Genomic DNA, 10,091 nt, shown 5'->3' with positions numbered 1-10,091 from the left:
GTAAACCGGAGTCAAATTCCATGTATGCGTACGTATACATGGCCAATAAAGCAACGCTGACAGATTAGCGTTATGTCATTCAAAACAAACGCCTCCCTCTCCCGAAGAGACTGATGCTAAAATGCACCGCGGGCGGGGCTAAAGGGGCAACTATCGAAGAGCAAAATAACAGCTGTTTTTATTTTACATTTTATATTTTACATTACTATAAGTACTGATCCACACTCCATACCAGTTGATGGCGGTAATGCACCATTTCATTGTTTACCAACCGCCAATAAACCTAAAAAAAAGAAGCAGAAGAAGAAGGAGAAGAGCAAAATAACGGCTGTCTACGGGTTGTGTCCAGTCGGTTTATCGGTCAAGCTTTTTTTTTTGACTCCGAGGAGGAGGGCATCGTCTTTTTTATGATTTAATATTTTGAATGCATCTCACTTCCGTGTTTTGCTACCTCATCACGAAATCCTTCATCTTTTTTCCTTCATAAAACATACAAATAATCAAGTAAGTATCTAAATGACACTCTGCCTTTACAAATGAATTGTTATCCTCGGTTATAAACGACCAGTGTTGGTGTTTTAAGCTATACGTTAGCTCTTAGCATTGTGAACTAGTTTAGCTTAGTACGACATATCACCACTCACGTGAGACGTCACATACAAACGTCAGTTAAGCTAAGCTGACTTCGACTGATATCAGAGCAGAAACATGCTAAAATAAACTTTACAGCTGGTTTACAATGGATTCCTGGGTTAACTGTGCTTTAATCTCGTCAGTCCGACTTGTATTATTAAGAAATGAGGATGATTCACAACTGGCCTGTTGCTCGTTACCAACTGTTACCGTTAGGCTAGCTAGCTAAGTGCAATGACAACCAGAATCCTCCTCTTCGTCCTCCAACAAGTTTATGTATGCAATGTACACCAAGCTAATGTATATGATGAAGTAATGTTACTCTGTTTATATTAATATAACAGAATATCATTCAAAAGAGTGAATGTAACACAACATAATAAAGTTATGATACCGTATGGGATAAGAGACATAGTATAAGGTGTATTATTAGTGTAGTAATATAGAAGTATAGTGTAACATAGTATATAGTGTTAGATATAACATTATATATAGTATAGTGCAGCAATGGGCTGTAATTGAATAGAATATCACAGACAAGACAGACATTAGAAAATACTGTTCACCGTGTACATAGTCACAGGATGCAGAATGGTATTTACGGAACAGTTGCTGTTGTTTGATTAGCTAATAATTACACTATAATTAGTTCCATTACTGACAGATGCCGACTGACGTGTATGTATACATATATTTATATATATATTATTGTTTTAGGTGTCTCCTCTAAGATGGCTATGGTAAAGAGTGGTTGGCTCCATCGACAAAGTGAGTAGCCTGACACAGTTCACCAGTTTATGAATATGAAACTTATTATAATACAGTTTAAAGATGCTGTGACATTTGGTGTGATGTGAATAATAATTAAGTTTGAGTGTATATTATTATATTTCCATTTAATTAAAAGGCACCATACTGCGCCGGTGGAAGAAGAACTGGTTTGACTTGTGGGCCGACGGACGCCTCGTGTTCTATAACGATCAACAGTGGGGCGACATGGAGGACGACATCCACATGAGGGTCGACTGCATCAACATACGCAACGCTGCTGCGTGCCAAGGTGACGTCATCGGATACATGATGTCATTAGCTGCACGATGATGTCATTAGCACAACTTTAATCAAAACAAGCCTCGTCACTGTTAGAGCGCGCACACACACACACACACACACACACACACACACACACACACACACACACACACACACACGGGGGAGGAGGAGAGGTGGCCCGTCATCGGCGGCACAATGATGTCATTAGCACAACCTATGTTCATATTTAAATGTCTCCTCTCTGTGTTCTCAGACTTGAACCCAGCAGAGGGGAAGATGCGTGAGGCTTTGTTCCAGATCGTGTGCAGAGACGGACGAGTCATCAGTCTGTGTGCAGAGAGTGCAGATGACGCTCTGTAAGACATTTATCACTTCGATGGGTTATTTTGGCCACTTTGGTGAAGTTGAATGTTTTGAGTTAAAACAAGAGGTTACTTTACATTTTTGTACACATGACATCTATTGCACTTCTGTCTATTTTTGGGGGAGTTTTCCCTGTTCCGATGTGAGCGTGTCGGGACAGAGGACGTTAGAAAGTTGAGTTGAATCCTTAGTTTCTGTGTTGCAGGGCGTGGACCATGGTGCTTCAGGATGCCAGAATGAATGCGGTGAGTTTCTGCTACATAAGTTTGATTTGTTACCAAAATATGAACAGAAAGTTGTTGTAAAAACCAACCGGTTTCTCTTTATCCGTCTTATTAATGAACAAGCTGCGACTAAAACTGTTTTTTATGATCTGAACAGGCAACATGAAGCTGGCAACAACTGTGAAACAACTCTCTTGTCTGTCATATAAACATCTATGTTGATAAACATACGGGCTTTATGAGGGTTTCTCAGAATTCTCTACTGCTTCTAAATGTCCAAAAAGCTCAGTTTTGTTGGTGTTCATTGATCATGCGTTTCTTTTTGTTTGTTGTTGTTTTAGGTGGTTGCTACGCCTCAGATCGGCTTTGCACAGGAAGTGAGGCCGTCTGCTCCTCCCCCCTACTCAGATTATGCTCTCCCACCTCAGGTAAAAGGCATAAACAGTATGAATATATGCAACGTAATGTCAAAGAACAGTTCCCATGATATCTTACTAAGTTACTCCTCATTTTAAAGGCGTTTTTCTACGAAAGTCCAGCAACACGTGTCAATATCCACTCGTTACGTGCATCCAGTCTTTTCAAAATAAACTTCCATTTTCACAGGAAACAACACGGTTAGGTTTAGTTTTTTTCATCTTTGATGCTTCCTGGTTAACGATTAACTGGATTACATACAAATTGCTTTCGTGGGACATCTACGAATTACGGGGCTTTCATTTTTACGTAGATAAAGCTACGAACGTAGGAGAACGGCCTGGCATATGACGAGAATTTGTTAAAAGTTTAGTTTAGCACAAAAACAGCAACGTGCCCGTGATTTTCAGGCCTCAACAGTCTTTTCTTTTCCTCAATAAACTAATCGTACTCAGCTCTAAAAATCTGTGAAATGAATTGTTACCAAAGAACAGCAGACAGGCATATAAAAGTACAATATGATTACACTGTATTCACAATTTGACACACATTTGGTTTGTCGTGATCCTTTTTAAGGGAAAACCAAGCGAACAGAAAACAAACACAATACATAGTTGGAGCTTAGAACCATCTTCTGGTGTAGCTCTGGAAATGTTTAAAAGCTCAACACTGAATCGATTGTTTCTCTAGTAACACGGAGGACTTGCCAGATCCCACAGAGGATCAACAGTCTCTGTCCTTCTTCAGCAGGTCTATGCTCCGGGTCCGTATGGAGAGTATGTCGCACCTCCACCACACGCAACACAGATCGTGTACTCTCCTGACGGGCAGCCCTACGCTGTGGCTTACCCTTATCAGTACCAAGGTAAAGTAACTGTCAGCATATGTGCAGAAGTAAACCAAGCTTCAATCCCCCCCAAACGATTGCAAAGTGAAATGAGAGGTGGTGTCTCTGCTCTAGGTGGGTACGCCGCTCCTGGAGTGAACCACGCTGTTATCCGGGAACGCCAGTGGGACGACGGAGGAGATGTGGCGTTGGGCATGCTGGCCGGAGCGGCAACCGGCCTGGCGATCGGCTCCCTCTTCGCTGTCTTCTAGTGTCTTGATTAATGTATTTATCTAGTAAGCACACCCCCTCCCCTCCCCTCCCCCCTTTATGTTTGCAGCATTCGGCTTCTTCTCTGTGCCATCACATGAGTCGGAGTAAAATGCGTCTTTTTGGGCTACTTCCATCTATGAAGGATGATTGTGATGGGCAGTGATCTGCTCCATGTGTTCTATAAACACACATACAGTAAATACTGTTAGCACTTTCTCTAATGTTTCCTACTCTCTCTGTGATGTCTAAATATGAATGTTATTTAACCAAAAAGCTATTACTCCATTTTTAAAAGGTACAGTGTGAAGCATCTAGAGTGATCTATTGGCAGAGATGGAATATTATGAAGTATGTTTTTGTTACTGTACAAGCACCTTAAAGAATCGCTGTGTTTCCGTGAGCTTAGAATGAGTTTATATTTACATAAGGAGTCGGCCTGCCGTATTTCTACAGTAGCCCAAGAGGGTCAAACCAAACACTGGCTCCAGATGAGGACATTCACCGATTCACACTTGTAAACGTCACTGCTAGATGCCGGTAAAAACCTACTCACTAGATCTTTAATAGAGAGGCACCGGTTGAAATTTTCTCGGCTGATTCCGATCTTATTGAAAAGTCTGACCTGGTCATTCTGATCATCTTTCTTTCTCAGAATCATGATTCACTGTCAAAAAAAAGGGATATATGATATAGATATCGATCGGCCGGTCTCGGGTCGTGGCCGATCAGCTGACAACCGGTTTCGACCGGTGGCCGAACGCTCGGTGTGTCTCTACTCTTTAAAGAGTTATTTAAATAACAGGAAAGACACTTCTCCATTCATGTACTGTACATTTCAGGTCATCACTGTTTGTTTTCTTTATGTTTGCAAAATGACTGTAATAGTCATCAGTGTATTTATTTTTCTTTAGTTTTGTGTTCACCTCTGTGTACTTTACCTTTACTTTGTTTTACTCGTCTGTTTTGGGTGCGATTACATGAAGTGGTTCTTTGGCTCCTCGGGTTACTTGTGGTGGAGGCGAGCGCGCGCACGCACGGACACACGCACGCACACACACCCTTTAAATTTGAGGTGGGATCTGGTTGTGATGGATGTCTGATGATGTCACCACCAATAAGTCTGCATAAGAGGAACCACTGGATGGAAGCGATAAGGGACGTCTCATTACTCATGTGTTGTTCATACATGCTCTATTTATGGTCATGTTTTCATTGGCAGTTGAACCATACCTTACTTTTCTTTTTTGTCATTTGAAATGCGTTTGCTTTGATATTTTGGTTTTATTTCGGTAGGTTCGGTGCAGTCTGCACAAACACCAATCAGGTCGTTCCGTCTCTTGTTTAGTTACAGTTCAGTTTTCACTCCAAATGACTTGAATATCGTCAGATGTTTTCCATCATTCATGTGAAGTGTGACCGTTTATTCACTTTGAAAAAGCAACTTCTGCTCAGTAGGAAACATGTTTGCTCTGCACATCTTTATATTAATGACACTACGAGATGTTGAAGATTTCATTTAACTGAAGCAAACTATCAGCTTGTGCAAGCGGCGTAACGATGATGTAATCTTTTGTATATTTCTCCTATTAAATTATGATCTACCCTGCATTTAGAATATATATGATAGTTAACTAACAGATGTATTTTCAACAACTAAATATATGTTCACAAAGTTACTAAAGAGTCCTGTTGTTTCTGTGTTTATTTAACCCTGAGACGTTCGTTCACACATGTCGTGTAGGATACAGCAATAGTGCAAATCTCCACCGTAACAAGTTTTATTCATGTAACCAGTAAGTGACCTCAAACCCCCAAAATAAACACGCCGAGCATTCACACTTGTGTCTGAGATCAGGCAACATACTGAGAGGATGTATAAGAACTTCACATCACAGTAACCGACTACTACGCTCTGAAAGTTTAAACTAGAAATGCAGATGATTTACTTATAGACAGCATTTACAAATGCTTTAAAGGCATTGTTGTACAATATTTGATATAATTTAGTAACTCAATAGAAGCCCAGAAGGCCCATTTGAAGCTTGTGATGATAACTTTGTGTATAGAGAAACAAGAATAACCAGTAAAAGGTTATTTACATGTTTAAAAGAGTCCGTTTTCATACATTTGACAGCAATAAATTCCCATTTATAAAAACCAACCCTGAAACTGATTCTGTTCAGTGCAAAACAAAGACTATACTAAGAGGCATGTAGTGTTGCATTCACCCACTGCATCATGACCATCTGTTGTTCATATTCTAGAACAGTGATGGTGTCTTTAAAACAAATAAAGATCACTTTGGTTTGAGACATGCCAAATAAAACCAATACACTAAAGAACAAACCGTACAAACGTGAAGCTATAAACACAAGCAACAGCGGATCAATTAATTTGTGATAAATAGTGCTGATGGTGCAGATGATTAATTGATTAGTTGAAGAAAAAGTCATCAATTAAGATTTTGATCATCAATTAATCATTTTGGTCAATTCTCCTTCATAGAAACAGGTGCTTATCTTGAACTACAACCTTAAAGGGAGAGGTCGGATGTTTTTGAAGATGGGTCGTATGAGGAACGCATCCATAGTCAGTGTGTTACCAAAACAGACAAGAGTATCAGCAAAGCAAAGCAATGTACTGCTGTGGAGGTATGTTGGACTCCTAAAAGAATCAAAATCAGTTTAAGTGAACGCTATATTTAGAATGTTTTCACCTCTTTACCTTGATGTTAAACAGCTCTTTCTGACGGGAACTTAAGCCGTTATCTTTGATCTCTACAAAGACACCAGACTCCGTTCACTAAAACACTGATTCTACCTCTCAGGAGACAGGAGTCGCTGGTCTACTGCTGCCTCCATCAGTTTGTGTTACTGTGTGACTTTGGTGTTTTAAAGGTTTAGTTCTGATTCACCAAAGTCACACAACAACAAACAAACTAACAGACGGAGGCAGCGGAATGACCAGAAACTCCTGTGCTCTGTGAGGTAAAAATGATTACTTTTGTCAATGGAGTCTGGTGGCTTTGAAGAGAGCAAAGAGAACAGCTTTACTTCTCCGCCAGAAAGGTCTGTCTGACAGCGAGGTAAAGAGGTGAAAAAAACCAAAATATAGCGTTCAATTAAACCGATATAGATTCTTTCAGGAGTCTAAAATACGTCCACAGCAGTACATTAGTTTGCTCCCGTGCTGGTTCTCCTGTCTGTTTCTATAAACTCATCTGCTGTAGTAGAACACCTCATACAGACACACTTCTAAACATCCAAACTGTCCCTTTAAAATTATTTCTATTGCTTTGACCGCTAATCGGCTTCAGAAACTAAAGAACTTTAGGCTCCAGTAACTGGTGATGGATGTTTTCAAGATGATTAATCGAATGATCGCAAACGTAATTGACAGTGAAAATAGTTGTTGGTTGCAGTCTTATTAAAACGTAGAGCGTGAGTATTATTAGCCTTCTTGACCAAAGTCCTCTGTAAACTTCCTCAGCTTGTCCAGGTCCTGATCGTTCACCGTCGGCTTGGTGCTTGCGAGTGACCTCAGCATGTTGGGCTGCACGTGAAAAACATCACAATGAGTGACGATCGATGCCGTCCACGTATAAATAAACATACTTTCCTCTCCTGGCCGAACACTGAGAGTCTTTTCTTACCATGGACACGACCGGCTCCAGAAGTTTCTCCCCAGGAACGTCCATCCACGTCATCGCGATGGCGTTGGGATCACCCGGCGAACACGGAGTCAGGAGGTCGTCCACCACGACGTCGGGGTTGTTCCACGATGACCCGCGGACCTTAAACCAGTGTGTGTGTGTGTGTGTGTGGAGACGGACAAAAAGAAACATGAGACGCTAAGGTTCATACAGGTGTAGTGGCAACGTTTAGGTTGAGAACGAGGAACTATTTCACAACTTCTTGAATGAATAATGTCTATTTAGTGTCTCGCCATTAGTGACCTCTCTCGTTAAGAAAGTTATTTCACTGAGGTAATAAATCAAGAGAGAAGTAGAGTCATTTTCTCAGAGACTTCTATACAACCAGAGGAGTCATATTCCAAAAAGACCTTCTAGGATAACGAGCAACGTTGAACTGTTTGAGTGTTTTTACCTTTTTGAAATGAGTGGAGGACTGAACCAGCCTGACCGGCTGCATCAGGGCGTCTCTAACGATGACACTGATGTCCGCCCCAGAGTAGCCCTCCGTCTTTTGGCCCAGGGTGACGAAGTCCGCCTCGGCCAGGCTGTTGGGGGTGGAGCCCAGATGCAGTTTGAACATGAAGGAGCGGGCGTGCGCCTCGGGCAGCGGGATGTAGATTCGCTTTTCAAACCTGAGAGAAACAAAAGATTCAATCAGCCACCACGAAGCATTCAACCTCTTATGTCCTGATTGTTTTTAATCTCTTAAACCTTCCCTTTAGATCATCTGTTCCAGCAGCAAGAGACAAGTGACCTGATGTTTAAACTTCAGAACAGATGGTTGTGTGAGACGTTGTGGTGCCTCGTCGTGCTTTAGCTGCAATGTTCATCATGTCTAATAAAACATTTGCTGCTCTTTCCCCCCTAATCAATAAGAAGGTTGTGATAAACACCTTTAAGTACAAACATAGAAGTTTCCCAGTTTTAGCAGAATACTTTGCGTATTATGCAGCAGACAGAAATATGACTAGAACTTCGCCACCAAACTGGCCCAGAGAGGAGAGCTGAGATGGAAGCTAAGCTAACCCAGCTAGGACCTCAGGCGACTCCACTACCCAGCATGCTCCTGGCTGTCTGATGCCTGATAACAGGAAAATAAGACGTTTGAAAGCAGCGGGAGGTCGGTGACTGTTGAGCCCACATCTTCACACAGACCTGGATCCATCGTGGTCCAGGATCAAGCTGCCCTTGATGGGCGGACAGCAGGACAGAGAGCAGGACCACGGTGGGACCAGAGGAGGAGGACTCTGTGTTTACATCATGATGCTTGGTGCTCAAACATCCGTCACAGTTGATGGACAATGTGTGAAGATGTCGGCCATATTATCTGATCAAAGAATTGTTTTTGTTGCTGCTGTTTACATTCCTTATGATGTTAATATAAAAACAGCACCACAGGAATGTTCTACTGCTTTTGTTTTGTTTGTCATGTGTTTACTGTGTCATAAATGGCCTTCAACTGAATTTCATTGTGCATCTCTGTGTTGCATTATGACAATGAATGATGATTGAAATCCTTGAATTCATTAAATAGTTGTTGAGATATTTCAGGCTTGATCAAGCGAAGGACATTACTTGCATAACAAAAGAGGTAAATCCCCTTTAGATGCAGGTCAGGATTGTTTATGATTAAGAATAATAATCAAATTGTGATTATATGTAAAAAGTATTCTCGTATGTACGGCAGTATTTTTACACAAGTGAAACTAACCTCCTCCTGATTGCAGAGTCCAGCGTCCACGGTATGTTTGTGGCTCCGAGGACCAGGATTCCCTCGTTGTCATTTCCAACGCCTGAGAGGAGAAGGACATTTTGTCGTAAACAAAGAACTTGCCACACAGATTAGTGTCAGCTTTGTCTCTCCTCGCTCACCTTGCATCTGGACGAGGAACTCTGTCTTGATTCTGCGCGCCGCTTCGCTCTCGTTCTCGCTCCTGGAGCCGCAGAGGGAGTCGATCTCGTCGATGAAGATGATGGACGGCTTGTGCTCTCGGGCTAAAGTGAACAGGCTCTTCACCAACCTAGAGAGAGAGAGAGAGAGAGAGAGAAACAGCCAGATGTTTAGTGTCAGTTTATCTCATTCAAAAGATGTATCGTCATGTAAAGAACCCCGGGGCCTCACTTCTCACTCTCACCCAGCCACTTGGACACGAGGTCGGAGGAGGCGATGGAGAAGAAGGTGGAGTTGTTGGCCTCCGCGGCCACCGCCTTGGCCAGGTAGGTTTTCCCTGTTCCCGGAGGACCAAACAGCAGGATCCCCCGCCCTGCACAAATAGATGTATCATTAAACACTACTCATTTTCAGGAGGTGTTAGAGCTGGCTTGTTGTTTTCAGTACCTTTGAACAGATGAGGGAATTTGATGGGCAGGATCACGGCTTCTTTCAAGGCTTCTTTGGCGCCCTCTAGTCCAGCTACATCGTCCCACTTAATGTTTGGCTTTTCCATGACAATAGCACCTGTGAGAGGGATGGGTTTGATGAAGCACATCTCTTTCTGCAATGTCATGCAATGATGTTGATGTTTTACGCATCTTATTTAACTGCTGCATCTAGAGAGCTGATACTTTGGTACCAAGTTGATGCCAAAATGTAACGCTGCTTGTTCCC

General features: G+C 42.0%; 2 protein-coding genes across 3 annotated transcripts; one reads left to right on the top strand and one right to left on the bottom strand.

Moving 5' to 3' along the window:
• Positions 1-296: 296 nt before the first annotated feature.
• On the top strand, positions 297-5,465 carry LOC116377584 (pleckstrin homology domain-containing family B member 2-like). 2 transcript variants are annotated; one of them, XM_031839242.1, is made up of 8 exons: positions 297-504; positions 1,351-1,401; positions 1,541-1,693; positions 1,940-2,042; positions 2,255-2,294; positions 2,615-2,701; positions 3,441-3,555; positions 3,652-5,465. In XM_031839242.1, exons 2-8 carry the CDS (start codon positions 1,365-1,367, stop codon positions 3,786-3,788), a joined length of 672 nt encoding a protein of 223 aa, XP_031695102.1. In that variant the 5' UTR covers positions 297-504; positions 1,351-1,364; the 3' UTR covers positions 3,789-5,465. The 2 variants fall into 2 exon arrangements, with proteins under 2 accessions (XP_031695102.1, XP_031695101.1); XM_031839241.1 differs by having other exon boundaries at positions 3,438-3,555.
• Positions 5,466-5,551: 86 nt separating this feature from the next.
• LOC116377583 (vacuolar protein sorting-associated protein 4B-like) lies at positions 5,552-10,085 on the bottom strand. Its single transcript, XM_031839240.1, has 7 exons — positions 9,822-10,085; positions 9,606-9,747; positions 9,356-9,504; positions 9,195-9,276; positions 7,896-8,115; positions 7,442-7,582; positions 5,552-7,341 (listed from the first exon to the last, which is right to left on the bottom strand). The coding sequence occupies exons 1-7, from the start codon at positions 9,988-9,990 to the stop codon at positions 7,240-7,242; spliced, it is 1,005 nt and encodes a 334-aa protein (XP_031695100.1). The 5' UTR covers positions 9,991-10,085; the 3' UTR covers positions 5,552-7,239.
• Between the last annotated feature and the right edge of the window lie 6 nt (positions 10,086-10,091).

Source organism: Anarrhichthys ocellatus, unplaced genomic scaffold, assembly GCF_004355925.1.
Source record: "Anarrhichthys ocellatus isolate YVR2014 unplaced genomic scaffold, GSC_Weel_1.0 scaffold1431, whole genome shotgun sequence".
In the NCBI taxonomy this organism is placed as follows: domain Eukaryota; kingdom Metazoa; phylum Chordata; class Actinopteri; order Perciformes; family Anarhichadidae; genus Anarrhichthys; species Anarrhichthys ocellatus.
Note: the sequence above shows the minus strand (reverse complement) of the source record. Positions and strands in the feature narration are given on the sequence as shown.

Excerpts from the sequence above, each read along its gene's own strand:
- LOC116377584 (XM_031839241.1), top strand. The coding sequence starts at position 1,365 with ATGGCTATGGTAAAGAGTGGTTGGCTCCATCGACAAA. Across the intron at positions 1,402-1,540 it reads TGGTTGGCTCCATCGACAAA|GCACCATACTGCGCCGGTGG; the intron begins GTGAGTAGCCTG and ends TTTAATTAAAAG. Across the intron at positions 3,556-3,651 it reads TTACCCTTATCAGTACCAAG|GTGGGTACGCCGCTCCTGGA; the intron begins GTAAAGTAACTG and ends TCTCTGCTCTAG.
- LOC116377583 (XM_031839240.1), bottom strand. The coding sequence starts at position 9,990 with ATGACATTGCAGAAAGAGATGTGCTTCATCAAACCCATCCCTCTCACA. Across the intron at positions 9,748-9,821 it reads ATTCCCTCATCTGTTCAAAG|GGCGGGGGATCCTGCTGTTT; the intron begins GTACTGAAAACA and ends CTATTTGTGCAG. Across the intron at positions 8,116-9,194 it reads GACTCTGCAATCAGGAGGAG|GTTTGAAAAGCGAATCTACA; the intron begins GTTAGTTTCACT and ends TGTTTCTCTCAG.